The sequence below is a fragment of the Phyllobates terribilis genome, unplaced genomic scaffold (assembly GCF_046119375.1).
Source record: "Phyllobates terribilis strain yellow unplaced genomic scaffold, ASM4611937v1 Scaffold_7__3_contigs__length_470593459, whole genome shotgun sequence".
NCBI classification, from domain to species: domain Eukaryota; kingdom Metazoa; phylum Chordata; class Amphibia; order Anura; family Dendrobatidae; genus Phyllobates; species Phyllobates terribilis.
Window position 1 is genome coordinate 296,250,541 of NW_027362767.1, and position 24,994 is coordinate 296,275,534.

Below are 24,994 nucleotides of genomic sequence, written 5' to 3' on the forward strand. Positions count from 1 at the left end.
CCAAACTTTTGGTCTGTACTGTATGTGTGTGTATATATATATAGATCTATCTATCTATCTAAAAAGAAAGCGCAGCAGCACTCCATTATGGCCAAGATACATAAAGACAATAAAACCATTTAATTTAAATTGTGTTATTACTCAATAAGCTTTACTTACAAAAAATGGAGGTTCTTAGCGCATAAATTGGCCAATTCATGTGTGCCCATCAACCGCTGCAAGGTGACCTCCCATCTGATGGGTACTACTCTGCCGACATGCCTCTCTTGGGCTACAAGCCTATAACTCTGGACAGAACATGTCACTTCTGGGCTAAAACACCTACAATTTAAATGGGCTGGTAGAATAGAATATACATCACCTGCTGGTTAAATGGGGGGAGTGCAAGGTCAAACAGGAGGCAGTTCCCACCTCCTATAGTAATATGTCAAAAAAACTGACCAGCACAATGGAGTGCTGCTGCGCTTTCTTTTTATATATCTTATGCAGTTTCTGCAGCTTGCACCTGTTCACATTTGGGATGTGCTGGTCAGTTTTTTTGACATATAGATAGATATACAGAGAGAGAGATATACAGAGAGAGAGATAGAGATATATATCTCATTTTTATGAAACCTCAACCACATCCTTTGTTTGAGACCACATAAAATGCTGAGCTTTTGTTATCTTTTCACATGCTATCAAAGTACTGTACCTGTAATCCAGGTGGGCCGCTCTTGTAGAGGTGCTGTAATCCACGTGGGCCGCTCTTGTAGAGGTGCTGTAATCCACGTGGGCCACTCTTGTAGAGGTGTTGTAATCCAGGTGGGCCGCTCTTGTAGAGGTGCTGTAATCCACGTGGGCCACTCTTGTAGAGGTGTTGTAATCCAGGTGGGCCGCTCTTGTAGCGGTGCTGTAATCCACGTGGGCCACTCTTGTAGAGGTGTTGTAATCCAGGTGGGCCGCTCTTGTAGAGGTGCTGTAATCCACGTGGGACGCTCTTGTAGAGGTGTTGTAATCCAGGTGGGCCGCTCTTGTAGCGGTGCTGTAATCCACGTGGGCCACTCTTGTAGAGGTGTTGTAATCCAGGTGGGCCGCTCTTGTAGAGGTGCTGTAATCCACGTGGGCCACTCTTGTAGAGGTGTTGTAATCCAGGTGGGCCGCTCTTGTAGCGGTGCTGTAATCCACGTGGGCCACTCTTGTAGAGGTGTTGTAATCCAGGTGGGCCGCTCTTGTAGAGGTGCTGTAATCCACGTGGGCCGCTCTTGTAGAGGTGCTGTAATCCACGTGGGCCACTCTTGTAGAGGTGTTGTAATCCAGGTGGGCCGCTCTTGTAGAGGTGCTGTAATCCACGTGGGCCACTCTTGTAGAGGTGTTGTAATCCAGGTGGGCCGCTCTTGTAGAGGTGCTGTAATCCACGTGGGCCACTCTTGTAGAGGTGTTGTAATCCAGGTGGGCCGCTCTTGTAGAGGTGCTGTTTTGCAGCAGGTGCCATATAGTGCTGCACCCGAGAGGGTATTGTCCCACTAAAAAGAGTTTGCTGAATAGTTTGCTATGTATGAAATATGATTGTGTGGCTTGTCTGCTTCTAGAATCGTGGTGTGACTCCTTCCTACTGAAGGGTCTGCTCATGTCCCTGTGCATGGCTCACGTATGTGTCAGGTGGACCTGGCTTTGACTTGCCTCCTCATCAGTCACATCCTCTTCTCTTTTTGGCAGGGTAAAGTAGCAGAACGAGGTACACATTTTGGACTCTTGGACAATCCTGGAAGCCTTTATTCAGAACTTTGGCACACACAAAGCAGCCGGGTCCTAAATAGTAACAGCAGCCAGAAGACTGAGAAAACCAGCCAGCAATCATCCAAAGAGGAGGAAAGAAGGAAGCTCCAAGAAGAGATCATCAATAGCGTTAAAGGATGCGGCAACTGCTCCTGCTGATCCCGTGTCACTAGAAGAAGTGGAGACGGAGGATGGCACCCGGACAATTCAGCTCCACAAATGCCTACTTCATCAGTGACTGCTCGTCTCTGCTCCATATCTTGGTTGTGCACCTTTCTAATTTAGTTTTGCCCATGGATCCTCTGGATATTTTCTTTTTCTTATTCAAATCTTTTTCTGTTGTGACTAAGTTAAAGTGGTTGTCTGGGCAAAATAAATCTTTGCCCAAGGTACTTTGATTTGTAAAAAATAACAAAACTCAGTCATACTTCCCTACCAGCACCCATCTGGATCCAGCATAGACCACTCCACGGTATGCTCAGAGACAGGATGTCAGATGACACGATGCTCAAAGTCACCTGGCTGCTGCAGTCAATCACAAGTTGCAGCGGTCTGGCTGCTGGTGGAATAGTGATGTCACTGCTTACTGTGTCTCAGCAGACAACCGTGTGGCCTGAGCTTGATCCAGGTTGGTGCTGATAGGTGACTACGGCTGATTTTTTTTTTATTTTTTATTTTTTTTTACATATTCTGGCCCCTGGGCAAAGTTGTATTTTTTTTTGTTTATTTGTTTTTTCCCGGACTTCTCCTTTAAATAATTTTACTATGTGTCTTCCAGTTTACATACCGCCATGCAGTGGACAGAGTCCAGCTCATCTCATGATTCCGTAATAATATGCTAAATTACAAGAAGTCCATCAGACGTGGCACAGCTAACATGCCACCCTATCTGCGGGCAACATGTTATGGAGGAGTCAGTCATTTTATGTTTCTCTTATGAAATGCTGCCTGCAGAGAAGTAAGCATGTTAATAGTACATGTATTCTATAATGTAATGTCTCCACTTGAGCACATTTTCTTTTTAATCTTTGTACATGCAAATATTCTGAGCTGATTTTCTGTCTGCAGCCACCACTATAGGGAGCACACTTTCTACTTTGTCCACTGATACCCTTAGTAAAACAATATCATTCCAAAGCTCCCTCTAGTGGTGGCTGCAGGCAGTCTAATTTTAGACAAGTGGGATTTTCTAAGAAAAACTGATAGATTATAACCCACAATCACTAGAACAAGTGTCACAATCCCCAATTCTTCCTCAATTCTGTTGGGATTGAATGAAGCAATATGACCAGTGTCGCTCTATTCTTATCTGTGCTGCTGGCACATATAGTTGAGCTCTGCTTTTTGCTGTCTCATAGACATTGGAACGCTATTATTGAGGTTATGCGGGATTATGCCACTTCATTCTGTCCCAACCCAAGTGATGAACGGGAAATCATGACCCCCGGTTCTCTTTATAGTTGGAGTAGCGATTCGTGGGACCCTCCGCCACCAGGCATTTAACATGTATCCTATGAAAAGTTCATAAAAGTCTTTTAAGGGATATACCCTGTAATGTTCATGCAGTGGATTTGGAGTGCGATATCAGAAAAATAATGCTCCAAATTCTATGAAGATAGAGTAAGAAATTAATCAGCCTCGATTTTTTTTTTATCTAAAAACTACATGGTGCTTAAATGTTTGCATTCACATAAGGGGATCTAGTCCAGTATATTCACGCCTGACAGATGTCCAGCAATAATCTCTGCTATTTTCTATGCAGGTTCCCTTTGATCACACACAGTCAGTATTTTTCCTACACAGCCACTGACAATTGAGTGGCTTTAGGACTATCCTTTCCCAAAGAGCCTGCCAATTCTCCTGGATTATCCTCTCTCATCATGTGTGTTGAGGCTTCTTAAGCTGTTTTCTTTTTAAGTACGTGCATCTCTTTAGTCCAGAAGGAAAATTCTTTTGTGCTTTTACAGCATTTGAATTAGAATTGTAATGTCTTCTTATTATACTTGAAGGTGCCGGAGGGTAAGTAGATGTCCATACCTGGTAGCCAACAAAAAACAGAAGGCCGGTGCGCTGGAAAGTGGCCAGTTCAAGAAGGAATACTATCATATGAAAGTATGGCTACAGTGTTGCAGGAAGGGATTCAATTGCATAGATCCTCTAATATACGGGAGTTTTATGGTATAAATATCATCAGAAATCTTTATTAAATAGCACTAACATTAAACATAAAAAATAGAAAGTACATGTAACAAACAATTAAAACTTGTTAAGGATCAACAAAATCCTCTGACACTAATTTCATAAATATCTCAACTGCAGGACTTAAGGGGGAGGTGGTGACTTGTTGATTTTGGCATGATGTTCTGTGGAAACCCACCTTGTGTTTCAGATGTTTGTTCCCCCAAGAGGTCCTTCAGCTCCTGTAAAGCCTCCCTCTCGGAGGACAGACTCCCAAACATCTGTAAAGTTGGTTTGGTGTAATGTAGCTTCCTGAGCATAAGTTTGCGTGAAAACAATTGCAAATCCTTCAGGTCAGTGCCATTGGATAAATACCAGTCACGTGGCGCCCCATATGACTGGTTGCATGGGATAAATAAAAGTCCTTTTGGACTTGATTCCATACACATTCCCTTAAAAAAGCAAGGAATTTTCCATGCAAAACGCGCGTTGGGGTGTGCTAGCTATAAACAGTCACCTGTCCTACTCCCTCAACCTGATATACCCCTTTCATATACTCTATCTACATTAGAACTTTTACCAAAGATGATGTCACTGGCTGGTTAGGTATTTTGGTTATCCTTAACACATATTTTAATTGTTTGTTACATGCACTTTCTATTTTTGTATGTTTGATGTTGGTTCTATTTAATAAAGATTTCTGATGATATTTATACCATAAAACTCCCTTTTATCTGGTATTGCATTGAACTTTTGGAGTGGTATGCTTTGGTTGTGGTTCACCTGTACTAATCGGTGCCGATGAACCTCCCAACACAATGATTCTGGGGCTTTGGTTTTTAATAGCTCAGCTAATATGTAGAGATAACCTATATAAACGCCACCAACTTTACAGTTACATTGCATTATTTCTCCATTATTATTGCTTAGGTATAACAATAGATAAATAAGGGCTTCCATTTCTGTGGGGGGGGGGTTTCTCCCCTTTCTGTTCCAGAAACACAAGCGGGAGCCTTGTGCTGGAATTGGTCCCAAAGATTTCACTGGGATCTCTGCCATTTATTTGACACATTGTTGAGCTGGACTGGTGCTAGAGCCGGATTACACAACTTAAATGCAAAGATTTCTGATCCGGCAGAGGACATGTGCACAAAACGAGCAACTTTACATCAATTCTGTTTAACTCTGTATTAAAGGGATCCTGTCACCTGATTCAGGCTGCCCAATCCACAGGCAACATGATTTGGATCCTGTCTGTCGGAGTGTTTCAGAGAATGTATATGTTAAAGATCCGTCTGGAACTATAGGTTCGGCTCTGGCCCTGGCTTCCCTTTCCCAGCGCACTGCGGATGATTGACAGGTCTCTCCCATTTTGATAGAGCCATGAATCACTTCTAGTAATGTTGGGAAAAGCCGGCACCAAAAACAGTCCAGTCTCCGACTTTGGTCCCCAGCCAGATCTTCTAACTATATTTTTTCTGAAATATTGGAGCATTTTTAAGAATGATATACCTGGTTGTGATCGTGGAACCAGGCTTTGATTTAGGCTGCCTGCATTTTTAGCAGTAATACACCACTGACAGGTTCCCTTTAAAAAAAAAAAAAAATGACCGGACGCAACTGACATATGGAAATGAAGTTTTACCATTGCATGATGCGGTCCTGTGACTTACAATAGCATGTGAACACTTTATACAGGTTTCCCCAAACTTTCTCATCCAGGACCACCGTGATCGCTCTCGGTCGTCAGACCTCAGGTAAGAAAAGTTTTTGAACTTGTTGTAACTTGACAAAAAACTTGGATCTTACAGAGTGGTAACAAATCCAGGATGACTTTTATGAATGTATATAAAGAAAGTAAAGGGCTGGATTTGGGAAAAGTGACTGTATATTTGGGGCTCGAGCATGCTCACCAGCAGCACAATACTAGAGATTTGTCTTTACTTCGTTTAAGCACAAGTTTTACACTGCTATTCCTATTCTGCAGAAATGGAGGGTTAATAATGGGTGTAGCAGAGCCCTGTAGACGGGGCTAAGAGTGTCTATTTCTTGTTGGAGAGTCCCCGGCACTCGGGAGTCTTTCGTATTCGATGTGAGCCCAAGCAGCTCAGATAGACCGAGAATGACCTTAATCATCATAAGTCCTGTAACATACGTCAATGGACTTATAATGTGATCTCCATCTAAATCCCAGTCCTGAATCTTTATTTCCCAGATGACCTGCTGACATCGCTCCTGTCTTTATTCATTCTTCATTTTCTTGATTTGCTTCTCTCCTAACACACAGGAACCTTCGCTCCCCATGCTTGCCTGTCGTGTATTGCAAATCGCCTCCGGAAGGGACAGATGAGACCGCTCTGTGTGACATGCTTTCTTCTCTAACCTTAGACTACTATCTATTTTTTTTTTTTTTTAGATTTTGGGGTTTGCCTGATGTAGACATATGAATGTAGAGGTTTGAGTGCAGTTGTAGCATAGAAGTATACCGTCTGCACCGTCATACAATTGTATCTGTCAAGAAATTATAGGCGCCTGTGTGACTAGTAGATTGGCAAAGGCCACCGCACTGGTGTTATAATCATTAGGACGGCCGCCGCTGTGCTGTGGTGTTATTGCTGCCAGCATGCGTCTGGGATCCCATCTAATAGACATGATTGCATCACTGCCGTGTAGTGACTACAAGATAGTAACACTGGACGGACCCGCGCTCTCTCCCACATTTTCCTTCTCTTTATGCCTTGGGTTCCAGTCTGAAGTTTGGAAAACACTTGTCCCCATAGTGCACACCAGAAGTAGATAGAGGCTTGTCATGCTTCCTCTCTTATATTAGATACTCCACAACAGGTTTGTCCAGTTAAAATTTACAAAAGACTTTATGTATTAATATTAAAACTTGGGAAGTCATTCCACCCGTGTCAGCCTCTAAACCATTAAAACCTATGCCAACCAATCCAAGCAAATGGGTAGCAATCACACGGCATACACATCATTAAATGGACAACTTGATATATTGTCTATTCATCAGTGACGTGTATGCCCTGTGATCCTTACTGGTTTGCTGTGATTGGTTGGTATGTACTTTTAGTGCTTTAGAGGCATAAATAGAATCTGTCACCAGGTCTCTGCTACCTCATCTGAGAGAAGCATGTTGTAGGGACAGAGACCCTGAATCCAGCGATGTGTCATTTTGATAAAATCCGTTTTCTCTGCTGCAGATCTCCCAGTTCTCTGAATGCTGAGCTCTGTATAACCCCGCCAACACCACTGATTGGCAGCTTTCTGCCTATGCACAGTGTACACAAAAAGCAGCCAATCAGTGGTGAGGGCAGGGTTATACAGAGCATATAAATATAGAGGACTACATGGCAGCAGATTTACTAGTCCTCCAGTGATAATCTACTGCTGACAAAACAGTTATTTTATCAAAACTACAATAAGCAGCCCAGTAAGTGATACATCGCTGGTATCAGGTTCTCCATCTCTACATTATGCTGCTCTCATGTTAGGTGGCAGATTCCCTTTAAAGCCATGATATACATTATATAAAAGCCAACCAAGCATCTGAAGTGTACGGAGACCTCCTGACTGCCCTCGACAGACTGTTGGGGAAGAGCAGGATTGGGCAGCTGAAATGTCCTATATTTTCATAGGAGATGAGCTGCTGTCAGGGGGGTATCAGAAGAACATTCGGCCAAGTCGCGTGCTTGTGGGGGAAGTCAGGAGAGATGGCTTTCTGCAGACCGAATATCACGAAAGTCATGGGCATGGCCAGCTTAAGGCTATGTTCACATGGGGTGGATATGCTTCAGATTTTATGGGTGGAAAATTCTCATTATATTATGCTACCTGCAAAGTGGAAAGGAATTGACCATATCTTATCAAAAAGCTGTGTAAAAAATCAGTGGATAATCCGTGCAGATTTTAAATCCGTCCCATGTCAATTTATGGTTTGGTGGATTTCATCCAATGCATGAAGGTAAAATCCACAGCAGATATTTTCCACTCAGTATACATCTTCTGAGGATGTACCCCTCCACTATAAGCAAAAGCCAGGGCTTGAAACGAGTAACCTGTGCAATGTCTCCCCGACTTTTCATAGGAATAAATAAAGTCTTATGGATTGAACAATTCGGCGCTGGATGTTTCATACTTTTCCCATTTCGCAATCTGTGATCCCTCATAAGAGATGCAGAGAAGCTGCGGTCCAATTGATGTCTGCTAAATAGGAGCGCTGGACTGAGCTTTTCTTTCTAACTTTGGTTTACAGCACATTTCCAATAGATATGAAAGGATCTCTGATGTATGAGGTGCTGGACCGCTCTGCTTATATGCTGTACTAATGGATTTTAGAGGTGTTTTAAAAGTTTTTTCAGTGCCAGCATTACTCAAATCTGCCTTTTTGCAAGTATATTGGTATAGAGCAGAAAAAAAATCATTTGCAATCCCCAAGTTCCTCATGTACTTCTTATATGAAAAGTTATAGTATGGGATAACTTTTTAAGATTAGCCAGACATATGTAATGACAATCCCTTGTAGCATAACATGGACTCATCCTATTGGATATTTATATATAATATTCATCTGTGAACATTTGTGCAAGGAAATCAAAATGATATTTTTCTCCAGAAACAGCGCCTCTCTTGTGCATAGGTTGTGTTTGGTATTGCACCTCAGACCTATTAATTTGAATGGAGAACGGTTACAAAACCCGGCACAATCTATTGACAAAAGTGACGCAAAAACTAGAAATTTTTTTCTTACTACAGGACAACCCTTGGAATTTTTTTTTATCCCCATTAAAACCTACCGGGCTATTTTTGACAGACACCATTAGTCATAGTTGACCTTCTTGTCTCCTTGAGCTGCTATCGCCATGATTACATATGTTCTCTTTTGCACAGTCCTTGTCTTTCCAATACCATTGACTATATAATGTCAGAGTGTGGAATATCTAACATTTAAGTAAAATGTGATTTATCCAAGATAAAGCAAATTACTAAATAACCATGAACAGTAGTTATAGATTAGGGACCGTTGACCTTTGTCGTAAGACAGTTAAGCATCGTGGCCTGAAGGTACTACTGCAAGGAGACAAGAGAATACTATATGTCCAATTCTAAAATGTTACAAATCTGTTAGTATTCTTCTTCTAGAACATAAAAAACCCCACCGGTGAGTTTGCGGAGGCTCCCCGCTCATGATGCTGCACAGATTTAGGACATTTGTGAATTGGACTCTCGATGTTCTCAATCTCTGAACCACCTTTAGATGAAAGATGAAGAACTTTTAAGGAATTACAGAAACGAATACTGAGCGAGTGGTGAATGCAAGAAATGAATTTGGAAGGAAATGACTGCGGCACCTTTATAGAGCTGTGATGGTTCTTGCTCTCTGGATCATTTGTGAATGACGTGACCTCAATTCTAGTATCTTTCTCTGTTAAGAGGTTTGTTTTTGTTGTAATTTATTTCGAATCAACACTTTATGTATTTAATTGAATATAAGGTGTACAGATACATAGTGGCAGTTCATTTGCGGCTGCTGGTTTAGATACAGTTGAAGGCTTTTTTTTTTTTAAACTAAACATGTATGTATGTATTAACATGTACATATTCTTCTTGAATAAATGCCTTTAATTATTATTTGACTTTTGCAATTTAATGCTCCATATAATTCTGTGTTATAAATCAGGAAGATTGAGTACGTGAATATTGACTATATATTAACCATTGAAAGTACAGCTTGTACCAGGCAGTTATGTAAGGATCAATTTCTGTCCCCCAAGAATCCCTCGTGAACTTCTATCCATGCACTTCCTAATAGTGTGGAAGCCATTCTTTCTCTAGCTGAATATTACTCATTACAAGAGTCTGGAATAAAAGCATAGGGGAGGTAAAAGACCGCCTCATTATTTTCCATGTAAAAGTAGTCCGTGCTGGTTTGTAAAATATTTCAATATATGATTCTCAAAGGGACTGTGCCATCAGAAAATAACCTGTTGGTTTAATCAAATTTTTTTTTGTAAATGTTTCCGGTTTTACGGGTTTTTTTTTTTCTTTAAAATTCAATTATTTTTTTTTTTTTTGCAATTTTTACACTGGTCATTAGGCTTTATTTTAGACTCAGACATACCTGTTCCTTACAGAAGACTTTGCAGCAGTCTAATTATCATCACAGACAGAATTACAATAAAAGTTAAACTCTTACAGTACAGACCAAAAGTTTGGACACACCTTCTCATTTAAAGATTTTTCTGTATTTTCATGACTATGAAAATTGTACATTCACACTGAAGGCATCAAAACTATGAATTAACACATGTGGAATTATATACTTAACAAAAAAGTGTGAAACAACTGAAAATATGTCTTATATTCTAGGTTCTTCAAAGTAGCCACCTTTTGCTTTGATGACTGCTTTGCACACTCTTGGCATTTTCTTGATGAGCTTCATGAGGTAGTCACCGGAAATGGTCTTCCAACAATCTTGAAGCAGTTCCCAGAGATGCTTAGCACTTGTTGGCCCTTTTGCCTTCACTCTGCGGTCCAGCTCACCCCAAACCATCTCGATTGGGTTCAGGTCTGGTGACTGTGGAGGCCAGGTCATCTGGCGTAGCACCCCATCACTCTCCATCTTGGTGAAATAGCCCTTACACAGCCTGGAGGTGTGTTTGGGGTCATTGTCCTGTTGAAAAATAAATGATGGTCCAACTAAACGCAAACCGGATGGAATAGCATGCCGCTGCAAAATGCTGTGGTAGCCATGCTGGTTCAGTATGCCTTCAATTTTGAATAAATCCCCAACAGTGTCACCAGCAAAGCACCCCCACACCATCACACCTCCTCCTCCATGCTTCACGGTGGGAACCAGGCATGTAGAGGCCATCCGTTCACCTTTTCCGCGTCGCACAAAGACACGGTGGTTGGAACCAAAGATCTCAAATTTGGACTCATTAGACCAAAGCACAGATTTCCACTGGTCTAATGTCCATTCCTTGTGTTCTTTAGCTCAAACAAGTCTCTTCTGCTTGTTGCCTGTCCTTAGCAGTGGTTTCCTAGCAGCTATTTTACCATGAAGGCCTGCTGCACAAAGTCTCCTCTTAACAGTTGTTGTAGAGATGTGTCTGCTGCTAGAACTCTGTGTGGCATTGACCTGGTCTCTAATCTGAGCTGCTGTTAACCTGCGATTTCTGAGGCTGGTGACTCGGATAAACTTATCCTCCGAAGCAGAATTGACTCTTGGTCTTCCTTTCCTGGGGCGGTCCTCATGTGAGCCAGTGTCTTTGTAGCGCTTGATGGTTTTTGCAACTGCACTTAGGGACACTTTCAAGGTTTTCCCAATTTTTCGCACTGACTGACCTTCATTTCTTAAAGTAATGATGGCCACTCGTTTTTCTTTACTTAGCTGCTTTTTTCTTGCCATAATACAAATCCTAACAGTCTATTCAGTAGGACTATCAGCTGTGTATCCACCTGACTTCTGCACAACACAACTGATAGTCCCAACCCCATTTATAAGGCAAGAAATCCCACTTATTAAACCTGACAGGGCACACCTGTGAAGTGAAAAACATTTCCGGTGACTACCTCTTGAAGCTCATCAAGAGAATGCCAAGAGTGTGCAAAGCAGTCATCAAAGCAAAAGGTGGCTACTTTGAAGAACCTAGAATATAAGACATATTTTCAGTTGTTTCACACTTTTTTGTTAAGTATATAATTCCACATGTGTTAATTCATAGTTTTGATGCCTTCAGTGTGAATGTACAATTTTCATAGTCAAGGAAATACAGAAAAATCTTTAAATGAGAAGGTGTGTCCAAACTTTTGGTCTGTAATGTATATACAGTCGATAACTCAAGATTCACCGTTTACAAAAGGTGATGTTGCAGCTCACCTCCTCCCCCTCCCTTCACAATAACATTTCACTTGATTATAGCAATCCTAGAAAATACCATGGGGTAAGAGTCAATCTATTGCTGCTTATGTGCACGTGCCTACCGAAAATACCATGACGTATACGACTAAAATTAGGCCTAGTATGAGTGTAAAAATGGCAATATTTCAGATTTTTAAAATCTTTCAAATTGAAAGTTAAAATATTAACAAAATGTAAATACGTTTAGCATAAAATCCTGATTTAAACAATAGACCATATTCTGATTACAAGTTCTCTTTAAGGGATATGTTTACGCTGTATGTGTCTTGGGGGCTTTTACGATGAGATACATGAAGTCAGTTCTTTTGGGGAAGCCTATACAGTAGTGTTCAAAATAATAGCAGTCCAATATGACTAACCAGATTAATCACTGTTTTTGGTCTAAATTATATTACCACATGTCAAACAATTTACCAGTTGGTGCAGTAGATTCTAAGAAAACCACCAGACTCTGCATTCATGATCTCCAGATTTTTGAGTCTGTGTATTTGAATAATTAATTGAAAGGGGATGTGTTCAAAATAATAGCAGTGTGGAGTTCAATTAGTAGGTCAATCATTCTGTGAAGAAACAGGTGTGAATCAGGTGGCCCTTATTTAAGGGTGAAGCCAGCACGTGTTGTACATGCATTTCTCCTTGAAAGCCTGAGAAATATGGGTCGTTTGAGACATTGTTCAGAAGAACAGCATACTTTGATTAAAAAGTTGATTGGAGAGGGTAAACATATAAAGTGCAGACAATGATAGGCTGTTCAGCTAAAATGATCTCCAATGCTTTAAAGTGGAAAGAAAAACCAGAGAGACGTGGAAGAAAACTAAGACTACCATTCGAATGGATCGAAGAATAGCCAGAATGGTAAAGTCTCAGACAATGATCAGCTCCAGGATAATCAGACAGTCTCAAGTTACCTGTGAGTACTATGACAGTTAGAAGACGCCTGTGTGAAGCTAATCTCTTAGCAAGAAGTCCCCGCAAAGTCCCACTGTTTAAAAAAAAAAAAAGACATGTACTGAAGCGGATACAATTTTTCAAAGAACACATCAACAGTTCGTCAGATGACCCCCAAACTCTGCATTCAAGCCACAGTACACTCTTAAGACAGTGAAGCATGATGGTGCAAGCATCATGATATGGGCATGCTTCTCTTACTATGGTGCCGGACCTATTTACCGCATACCAGGGATCATGGACCAGTTTGCATATTTTAAAATACTTGAAGAGGTCATGTTGCCTTACGCTGAAAAGGATATGCCCTTGAAATGTGTGTTTCAACAAGACAACCACCCTAAACACACCAGTAAACAAGCAAAATCTTGGTTCCAGTCCAACAAAATTGAGGTTATGGAGTGGCCAGCCCAATCCCCGGACCTTAATCTGATAGAACACTTGTGGGGTGACATCAAAAATGCCGTTTCTGAGGCAAAGCCAATAAACGCCAAAAAATTATGGGATGGAGTAACAGTTGACAGGTGCCAGAAGTTGGTTGACTCTTTGCAACATAGATGTGAAGCAGTTCTAAAAAACTGTGGGTATACAACTAAATATTAGGTTAGTGATTCACAGGAATGCTAAATCCTAAAAAAAAAAGAGACTACATATTGTGAGCTCAATGTTCATTTTTTGTTATTTTCTGTAAAGTAGTTATAAATTCTATGCATTTCTCTTCTTGTTTTGAATTAGAAAACAGTGCGCAATGTTCCTAATGCATGGAAATAAAAACTTGTATAAAGATTTTGTGCTTAACAAACTGCTATTATTTTGAACACTACTGTCTATGTGTATAAATGTACTTATTTTCTGACCGTATAGGTGTTTCTCCCTACTCTAACATACATTTGTTTGTTTGGCTCAGCCAATCAAGTGTATGAACTAAGGATCAGCTTATCTGTTGCAGAAAGAATGATTGGCGGCGTGTTCAGGGTCATGCCTTTTGGGGTGCAGACAGCTGCTCTACTCCAAATAATTAAAAAAAATAGGACGGTCATATAGCAACCAAGTTCTATAGTTTCATTTAATGAAGTGATTTACCAAATAAACGTAAGGCTCTGATTGGTTGCTGTAGGCCTTTTTAATACTCCTTCAGTGCAATGCACGTTTTTGCAAAACCCAATTCACACATGCTGTGGACTTCATACGAATTGTTCTTGCAGATATGTTCTCTGAATTTCACCTGTTGGAATTCAGAAGGTGAAATCTACATTATGATATTGATATACCAATATGCACTTATTGCAATGTCATAAGTTTTTTTTCCTACAATCGCAAATTTATACTTATTGTTCATATACCGATTAAGCTCAACATGAAGTTTCTTTCCTGTACCTTTTTTTTCATCTCAATCTGCCCCTTTGTGCATCACAGCTAGATAGGTAGTCTTATTTTATCCTTCTTTATAGCGGGCATGCGTTCAAAGACACTTAGAAAACTGGTAAAGTCATAACTGCATGTCTACCAGAAATCTGATGATAGAAGAGACACAAGGAAATCATTGCCAAATCAACTGCACAGCAGCATGATCAAGGATTCAATATAGCCATAGCTCCGTGTAGACTATATACTAATAAAGCCTTGTAATCCTATAAAAGAATCGGTTATTCCAGCACTACAGTAAGGCTATGTTCTCACACGTTGGGTTTTGCTGCAGATTTTTATGCAAATTTTCAGCTGCGGTTTTGCAGTACCAGCAAAGTCTATGAGAAACCAGAATTCTTTGTTCACACATGTTGGGGGTTTTTTGCGCTGCGTATTTTGTGACTTGGTTGGGATTTTGGAAAATAAAGCATGTCACTTCTCTCAGCGATTTTGCAGAAGAAAATGCACCTGCGTTTTTGCAGCGTTTTTTTCACCCATAGGAAGTAATGGGTGGTCAGAAAAAAAACGCATCAAAACCTGTTTTTTTTAACGCAGCCGTTATTCCTGCCAAAGAAAAGTTAACAGCAGATTTGCTTTTGCCTAAGGTTTGGGAAATGTTTCTTTTCTGGTGGCAGAACGGGACAGACAGCCTTGCACCCAGCACAATACATAGCCATTCATTTTGTTCCTAAGTTGGTGGAACTGCATTGTATTGTCCTGTGAGCATTCTTCTTTCCTTCTTGTCATAACATCATACAATTGAAACATCTAATTTTTATTTTAGTCATAAACGTTATGAGAAGTAGGTGGAGATTTTCAGTCACATGTAGAGCTGGAGAGGAGTGGGTTAAATCTGTGCTGCCGGTGTGCATTGATAAGCCAAGAAAAAGATGTGTAGAAATGCAGTTTATTTGTCAAGGTGTTTCAAAATGGAACACTTCATCAGGATACAGCACGAGAATCTTGTGGTTTGTCCAGATAAAGTGTTTCACTTTGGAATGTGTTGACAAATAACCCGCATTTCTACACATCTTACTTGGCTTATCAATGCACACCGGCAGCGCAGATTTAACCCACTCCTCTCCAGCTCTACATGTTCCTTATTCCGTCGATCTGCAGCACCCTTTTCATGTCTATAATGGAGTTGTGACTTCACAGCCTCATTAGGTGAACATTCCTTCTGTTTGTTCCCCTCATTCTACTCTGATAAGACCCTATTGCGCTCTTTATTTTCCAGTTTTTGTTTGCTCATCGAGATTCAGTAAGGCAGAAGTCACACTGGTAGCATTGGATGTTCCTAAGTTGTATTGATTGTTTTTTTTTTATTACTTCTCCCATCTCTTTTAGAAAAAAATCCTCTTTGTAGGATAGAAGGTATATTCTTCTTCAAACCAACTTTGATTTTCCTAAGCGTCTGACTTCACTCCATGTTATTCTGTGCCCTCTTTGACCACCAGTAGCACACTTTGTCATTTTAACACATCCCTGAGTCCTCTCCTCCAGGCATCTTGCTGCTCTACGTACCAGGACTGATTTTAGCCTCTCTGCTGCCTGAGGCAGAAAATAAAATGACTTCTCCATTGGAAGAGCAAGGACAGATACATTACAATTGATTTTAGGTGCCAGCCTCACTGTTGGGCCTATAAGAGGCTTTTTTTTTCCTCCCACAGCAAATAAGAATTCCCTTACAGCTCTGGCACGAGCTTGTCAGCTATTGTGCTGTACTAGTTCTGTGTAAGGGTTAATTCACACCCTGATAAAGCCTTTGGCGAAACGTATTGAGCGTTTTGTTGGGTGAACACGTACCTGGTTTGATACATTTATATGTTGTCTCTTGATTTCAAAACTGTATTTTTTTCTGTCTAAGGGACTTCGTTTCTTTTGTCCCACAAGTCTCTTCTTTCTCTTGTGCATTTGCCTCTTATATATGCCACTGTTGGCCTTCATTTCTGTGTGTACTTGTTATATCACTTGATGGGCTACTTTATGTAGACACTTGCACTTGATCGTATAATGTTTAACTTGGCATATGTATCCTCCATTATTAATAGTTGTCCTGTTCTGACCACCAATTGTATTGGTGCCTTTGAATGTTTTTAATATCTGATTGATTAATAAAGGATAGATGTATTTATTGATTTATATTGGGTGTAATTATTTTGCAAAGTGAATTGGGCCGTTACTTTTAGCCAACTACTACTCGTATAGAGGGTTTGTTATTTACAGATTTGCATCAGTTTACAGCAATGTGCAGTACGATACATGAGTATAGGGCTTATGAAACCTCTACAAAGCTTATAAGGAGGAGGAGGAAGAAGTCTCTCATATTAGACTGGTGGTGAGATACAAAAAATACTCCCTTAGGTATTAAGTTGGAAAATGTACTGTACATCTAAGACAAAAATATTGAAATTGTATAATTGGAGAAAATGTAAAAATTGCACTTAAGTGGTGGGTATTGTTTGTGGGGAAAGTAAAGCAACATTTTTCAATGCTATAAGTAAGTTTGATACATTCTCTAATCTGTTTAATGGATTACCTATATTAAGGCGGGGTTCACATCTGCACTCATATTTCCAGTTTTTTGCAATAGAAACAAAATAATGAAAGTAACAGTAGTGCCAGATCGATTACATCCATGAAGAGGAGGAAGGTAGGATGGAATCCGGCACAACCATCCAACGTTAAAATCCAGTTTATCCACAAGCCATTAAAAACAAGGATCCAAGGAAACCATATAAAACCTGACACGTTTCTGGTGCAACACAGGCACCCCTAGTCTTAACGTCAGCAAAAACAAGGATCCAAGGAAACCGTGTAAAACCTGACGCGGTTTTGGCGCAACACAGGCGCCCCTAATCTTGACTAAGGGTGCCTGTGTTGCGGCAGAAACGCGTCAGGTTTTATACGGGATCCTTGTTTTTAATGGCTTGTAAATAAACTGGATTTTAACGTTGGATGGTTGTGCCAGATTCTTTCCTTCTTCCTCCTCTTCATGGCTGTGCCTCACCAACAGAAGCGGCTCCCTCCACGTGTATCTCCATCCTAGACATCGATTACTTTGCAGCGTGGTGAGCCCAATCCATTTTCCCTTTTTTCTCTGATCTGTTACATGTTAGGGGCCAAAGGCCTTATTATCTGCAATAAAATACATCTGGTATCTGCGGTGGTGTCAGTGATTGTACCGAAAGTAAATTACGCCTATAATGCTGATGGTAGTTGGACTGAGAATTACTAAACTCAAAATAAGTACCACGCCTTGTCCCCATGATCAATCACCATACAACCCCTTAAAATTGTCAGTATTAGCTACAAATGTGATGCGATGTTGCACTTTATTACCAGCATTGATTCACGTTCACACTGTGGCCATTTCACAAACAAAACCCAAGAAAAAAAAACTGCTCTGCCCTTATCTACTGTAGGTGAGGTTTTAATACTAGAGAGAGGCTAGGACGTCCCGGTTGGGTCACCTTGTCGTGGTGGGATGGCTTTTACGCTTTTATGATCAAAATAGTGAACTAAGTACCCTATGTTATTTATCTCTATTATTACTATTTACTTGATACAGGGTATGTGCTCATTTTGTTTTTTTCTTGTATTTTGTCCGTTTTGATTCAGCAGTAAGATTGGAGTCATACTGTTTTTTTTTTACTACAACTTTTTGCAAATTGGGGTGACATGACCATAGCGTGTAATTCCGCTTCTTAGCGATTATGTACAGTAACGACATGTAGGGATTCAGGAACTCACTGTGATCTTTATTTTGGAGACTTCATGTCTTTTAGTATGATTTTACACTACAGCTTCCCCCAGAGCTGCACTCCTTAATGCTGCACACAACTCTGTCTCTCCTTTTACTGCAGGTGTGGCTCGATAGTTTAAAAATCAATCAGTAACGCTACAAAAAAGTGTTGGTGTAGCCGTGGCCTAAAGGGTAATTAATTATCACAATGTTAGCGATATAAATGCTTCTTCCTGTTCTGTTTTTCCCTAAGTAATAAAGTGATTTCTTCTTTTTTTCTCTCCTCTTTCTTCCTTTCCTTTTACTTTGCAAAATCTGTTTAGTAACAACTCCCCTGGTATATGATATCCATAGAAACAGAGGAATATAGTGAATTTCTGATAAGTACATATGGCTGGTAAATAGCTGGAGGAATGCTTTCCCTAAAGACTCATTACTGCATCCAATGCTGGTGACCCTTTGACAGTTTTATAACAGATCTCATTAAGGCTTTCCATATCCAAACGGTCTGGTTTATTTTTACCTTTCACATGTACTGTACTGGTAAGACGCAGCGGTACACAGAAGTAGCAGCGCTATGAGATTCTCAGCCTGGTTCGTGGGAACAGGTGACTGATATCTACCTTCCACCATCTGCTACCAATAAACATCAGTCTGAAGCCCTGGTGGGCCGGAGCGCCCTGAGACGTAAGCCCTGGCCTGCGTGGGCAGCGCTATCTAGCTACATTCTGACACTCTTCTGTTCCTCTGTCTGCTACATAAATGTTAATTTTGTCACATCTCTGCTGTGAAATGCTTACGCCGTTACCGCTTAGACGAAAATAATATCATAAAGGCGCTGATAATAAAAGGACAAGAGAGATGTTCTGCCGCGATTCTGTCCTGCCATTTCGTCAAGACTTTAACCCCTTGTATGCTGCCAGGATGAGGTGCGCGTTTCTTACCCTGGGTTGGAAGACCCATGCCGGCTGTGATAGGGTTACAGACAATCTAATTATTGAGACGTTCACAGGTCACATTATAATGTAGTTTGTGATTTGACACATAATGATGGTGAATAAATTAGTGCATCGGGAGGCGGCTACAAGACAGAACTGCTTTCAGAGAAATGTCTGCCGTGAATCCAGCAGCCTGCAGAAGATCAGCTTGGCTTCTTTATGGACCATTGAACCCTTATGCGTTTTAACTTTGGGGATGTCAATTACGTGGTGTCGGTTTCATTGTGCAATTCAAGAACGGAGAACTGCTTGTAGGTGCGCAGATTATTCTAGATTCATAAAACTGGTGACATGAATAACACATTATTATCTTAGTATATATTTTTTTAACTCAGGCCATTTGTCGGTGTAATGTTGCTGTATTTTTATGTTTTTGGAGTGGCAGGTAAGTGTAACCGGTGACATCTGACGTAACCTCTTCAGATATCTGCTGACTCGCTTGCACGAGCATCAGGTGTTTCGCACTTGTCCTATTCGAATGCATAGAACATTCAATGAATGGGACAAGTGCGCAATTTCTGCCACTTTCCAACACGAGCCAGCACATAACTGCAGATGTGATCTGAGCAGAGCTGGATTATTCCTTTAAATAAAGGATTTACATGAGGAACACTCTGGTGGCCTGGATGTTTCTACACTGGATAACATTGACTATCTTGTTACAATGGCACCAGCCAGGCGGTAGGATATATTAGGCAGCATGTGAACAGTCATTGCTTGAAGTTGATGTGTTGGAATAGGAATAAATAGGTAAGCGTACTGTTGTGAGTGACTATGACATGGTCCAAATTGTGATCACTTTATGACTGGGTCATAGCTTGTCCAAAATGGCAGATCTTGTGACGCGTGTTAGGGATACAGTAGTTCATGCACACCAAAAATGGTTCAAGAACGATCTGTTGAAAGTGGATGGCCAGTTGCACGTGTAAAGAAGAGATGGCCCAAGATGCACCGTAGACAGAATAAAAGTTACCGGAGACCGTTCTAGGCAATGTTCTGCGGGGAAGACTTGGGTCCTGGCATTCATGTGGATACTATAGCGGCTTAAGAACACAAGATAAAAACAAAATGAGCAAATGCCCTGCAAGAAGTAAGTAAATAAATAGTAATTGTACATGTAAATAACATAGGGTATTTAGTAAACATTGTTTTGATCAAAAAAGTGCTAAAGCCATCCCACCACGACAGGGTGCACCTAACCGGACGGTCCCTAACTCTTGTAGTTCACCTTACTATGTGTCAGCTGACCTCAATATAGATGGGGCAGAGCAGGACCCAGACCCAACTGTTCAGACACCTGCACGTGGAAAGCTATATAGACAAAATGCCCAGACCCAAAAGTCACGCGCAATACAAGTTATATGTAGGTAATTGCTGCCATTTTTACACTTCTCAAAGCAATATTATCTAAGTCAGGAGTTTATTTTTCGGTTCAAGGGCCACATTGTCATACTGAACCAATCCAGGGGCCACACTGAAAATTAAAGGGGTATTACCTTCTGTGACATTGATAGCATATCGATAGTACGTACCATAAATGCCTGATAAGTATAAATTCTACTTACAGGACTCTTAGGCTAGGATCATCTGAGAAAATCCACCTGATTATGCTAATTACACTCTGATAACATTCTGATCAGAGTGTTATCCGATTTTCTCTGTCTGAGGAAAAAATCGGACGTGTGCACGGCGCCATAGGCTAACATTGGTCTGAGTGCTATCAGATGTTTTGTCAGGTCACACTCAGAAAGAAAAAAACGGTCATGTGCATGAGTCCTTACCCCAAAAAATCTGCACTCTAATGATACATTCGCAGGTTTCTGACAAGGATTTTGAAATGGCTTATGCTCCTAAATCTACATAAAAAATGTGTTATATACTCTTTGAATATGTTTTCAACTGATTTTAATGGGAAAGCTCCTTTAGTGCACATATTGAACATTATTCAGTAAAACCAGCAGGAAGCTTATTCAAAGAGTATTTGAAGAATTTTATGTGGATTTGCAGTAAAATCCGTTTCTAAATCTTCATAAAAAAACTGTGTGAATAGGTCTTATAGAGGAAGAGGTCATGGCACATGGCTCTCTACAATAGGTCACAAGTTTAGTGCTTACTGCCTAATGTTTCACAATTCCCATAAACTAGAGTGTGGTAACAGGTATGGATGCTACCTGTATAATTCACATACAGCTTTTTGCAGTGCTCGTTGGCCAACGAGACCCCATTCCCCTGATGCATAAGGCATTCAGAGATGTCTACACAGGGCACCATTAGTACTTGCCAGTCCCTGCAAATCAGTTGCTGCCACTACTCTCCTGTGTGGGTGCTAATGTAGTAGTGGTGAAGGACATGGTCTCCCTCTGACACTAAAGAGGGTTAAGAGCATGTTCCCAAAGTTAGCACTCTCTGGGGCTGCAGTCTAGTCCAGGTTGGGTTAACTGTGACAGCCAGCCCAGTAGAGGGAGGGGGAACTCTGTGCTAGTGTCTAGTACAGGAAGTGAACACAGTCAGTGGTGTGCAGTACTTCAGAGAGCTGACCGGCTCGATATTGGCTGCTACGGTAGACGTGGGCCTAGTATCCCAGACAGTGGATCACCAGATAACCGAATCCCTCCACAAGAGTCCCCTTAGCCGGCCTGGGAACCTAGAGAGAGTCTTTGGGGACCTAGGGGCACATTCTGTCTGCAAGCCTGCAGAAGAAGTTAGGACTCAAGCCTAGGACGTGGAGAGAACTGGGATCTGGATATACTGTCATTGGGGAGGAAGATTCACTAGGGCTAGAGAAGAAAGCAATGCTTCACCTAGATTGGGAACCAGGGCTGAAGTTGTATCCAGTACCTGTGGGAAAGATGACAACTCGTTGGGCCTTATCCTTTATATCTGCCTGTAAATACTGCCAGTTACTAAGTAAAGTTCAAGTTGTTTTTATGAACTCTGTGTCCTCTGAATTGATTGCTGCCCTGGTTCCAGAAGGCATATCTCTAGAGTCAGAAGAGGCCGACTGGCCAGAAGTAAGTGGAAAACACCACATACACAGCAGCACACCAGAGCGAGGACACACTTTGGCTATAGGGTGCCAAAGCAACCATGAGCTACAGCTCGCCTACGACTTCCTTTCTTGGGCACCTTAAACTAACATATAGTTTATCTGTCAGACAAGCATTGTTCTGTCCATATGGTTGGGGACTTCACAGAATGGCATAGGAGGGCACATGTGGCCCCCAGACTGCAGGCTGCGCACCCCTGATCTAAGGTAAATGTGATATAAGATGGCATAGCAGAGGTCAATGCAGAAGCACATGCTGTAGCAAATATTTGAGATGTGAGCCCCTGTACAATTTTACCCCTACTACCCAGGACACATCCCTAATATCAGTTGCAATTTCAATAATTAAGTGTTCCAAATTTTACTGATCACAGCCAGGGGTGGATTAAGAGAAGCAAGGGCCCCGGGCAGTTTAGAAGGCGCGGCCCCCCACCATACACACACACACACACACCTGATGTATCACGTGACATGTCCTCCTGTGATAGATCATGTGATAGTTCACGTGAAATTAATTTGGCACAATATTAATTATAATAATTTTTTTTACATTAATTGTATGACTTAATATTGAGCACAATTAAGTATGCTGACATCCCCTATATACAGTATGAGACCCTACACATAATATGAGCTGCCACAATCCTCCTATACACAGCAGGAGGCCGCGGGTAGCCATCTATATACAGCAGGAGGCCGCACGGAGCCATCTATACACAGCAGGAGGCCGCACGGAGCCATCTATACACAGCGGGAGGCCGCACGGCGCCATCTATACACAGCGGGAGGCCGCACGTAGCCATCTATACACAGCGGGAGGCCGCAGGTAGCCATCTATACACAGCAGGAGGCCGCACGTAGCCATCTATACACACAGGGAGGCCGCACGGAGCCATCTATACACAGCGGGAGGCCACACGGCACCGTCTATACACAGTGGGAGGCCACACGTAGCCGTCTATACACAGCGGGAGGCCGCACAATGCCATCTATACACAGCGGGAGGCCGCACGTAGCCATGTATACACAGCAGGGGGCCGCACGGCGCCATAAATACACAGCGGGATGCCGCACGGTGCCATCTATATACAGCGGGAGGCCGCACGTAGCCATCTATACACAGCAGGGGGCCGCACGGCGCCATCTATACACAGCAGGCCGCATGCAGCCATCTATACACAGCGGGAGGCCGCACGGCACCATCTATAAACAGCGGAAGGCCGCACGTAGCCATCTATACACAGCAGGAGGCCACACAGCGCCCCCCCCAGAGACAGCGGCAGGCCGCACGTAGCCATCTATACACAGCGGGAGGCCGCACGGCGCCCCCCCAGAGACAGCGAGAGGCCGCATAGCGCCCCCCTAGAGACAGTGGGAGGCCGCACACACACAAGCATATACAGACATATACAGTAAAGACCAAAAGTTTGGACACACATTCTCATTTAAAGATTTTTCTGTATTTTCATGACTATGAAAATTGTACATTCACAATGAAGGCATCAAAACTATGAATTAACACATGTGGAATTATATACTTAATAAAAAAAGTGTGAAACAACTGAAAATATGTCTTATATTCTAGGTTCTTCAAAGTAGACACTTTTTGCTTTGATGGCTGCTTTGCACACTCTTGGCATTCTCTTGATGAGCTTCAAGAGATAGTCACCAGAAATGGTCTTCCAACAATCTTGAAGGAGTTCCCAGAGATGCTTAGCACTTGTTGGCCCTTTTGCCTTCACTTTGCGGTCCAGCTCACCCCAAACCATCTCGATTGGGGTCAGGTCTGGTGACTGTGGAGGCCAGGTCATCTAGCGTAGCACCCCATCACTCTCCTTCTTGGTCAAATAGCCCTTACACAGCCTGGAGGTGTGTTTGAGGTCATTGTCCTGTTGAAAAATAAATAATGGTCCAACTAAACGCAAACCGGATGGAATAGCATGCAGCTGCAAGATGCTGTGGTAGCCATGCTGGTTCAGTATGCCTTCAATTTTGAATAAATCCCCAACAGTGTCACCAGCAAAGCACCCCCACACCATCACACCTCCTTCTCCATGCTTCACGGTGGGAACCAGACATGTAGAGTCCATCCGTTCACCTTTTCTGCATCGCACAAAGACACGGTGGTTGGAACCAAAGATCTCAAATTTGGACTCATCAGACCAAAGCACAGATTTCCACTGGTCTAATGTCCATTCCTTGTGTTCTTTAGCCCAAACAAGTCTCTTCTGCTTGTTGCCTGTCCTTAGCAGTGGTTTCCTAGCAGCTATTTTACCATGAAGGCCTGCTCCACAAAGTCTCCTCTTAACAGTTGTTGAAGAGATGTGTCTGCTGCTAGAACTCTGTGTGGCATTGACCTGGTCTCTAATCTGAGCTGCTGTTAACCTGCGATTTCTGAGGCTGGTGACTCGGATAAACTTATCCTCAGAAGCAGAGGTGACTCTTGGTCTTCCTTTCCTGGGGCGGTCCTCATGTGAGCCAGTTTCTTTGTAGCGCTTCATGGTTTTTGCAACTGCACTTGGGGACACTTTCAAAGTTTGACCAATTTTTTGGACTGACTGACCTTCATTTCTTAAAGTAATGATGGCCACTCATTTTTCTTTACTTAGCTGCTTTTTTCTTGCCATAATACAAATTCTAACAGTCTATTCAGTAGGACTATGAGCTGTGTATCCACCAGACTTCTGCATAACAAAACTGATGGTCCCAACCCCATTTATAAGGCAAGAAATCCCACTTATTAAACCTGACAGGGCACACCTGTGAAGTGAAAACCATTTCCGGTGACTACCTCTTGAAGCTCATCAAGAGAATGCCAAGAGTGTGCAAAGCATTCATCAAAGCAAAAGGTGGCTACTTTGAAGAACCTAGAATATAAGACATATTTTCAGTTGTTTCACACTTTTTTGTTAAGTATATAAATCCACATGTGTTAATTCATAGTTCTGAAGCCTTCAGTGTGAATGTACAATTTTCATCGA

At 41.8% G+C, this 24,994-nt stretch overlaps 1 protein-coding gene across 1 annotated transcript in view; it reads left to right on the top strand.

The window, feature by feature from the left end:
* The window catches only part of ABCB7 (ATP binding cassette subfamily B member 7), a 127,023-nt gene extending 117,444 nt beyond the window's left edge, over window positions 1-9,579 (top strand). The window contains exon 16 of the mRNA XM_073641019.1: window positions 1,699-9,579. Within this exon, the coding sequence (XP_073497120.1) occupies window positions 1,699-1,917 (219 nt within the window). The 3' untranslated portion in view covers window positions 1,918-9,579. The remainder of the gene's footprint in view (window positions 1-1,698) is intronic.
* Window positions 9,580-24,994: the final 15,415 nt, after the last annotated feature.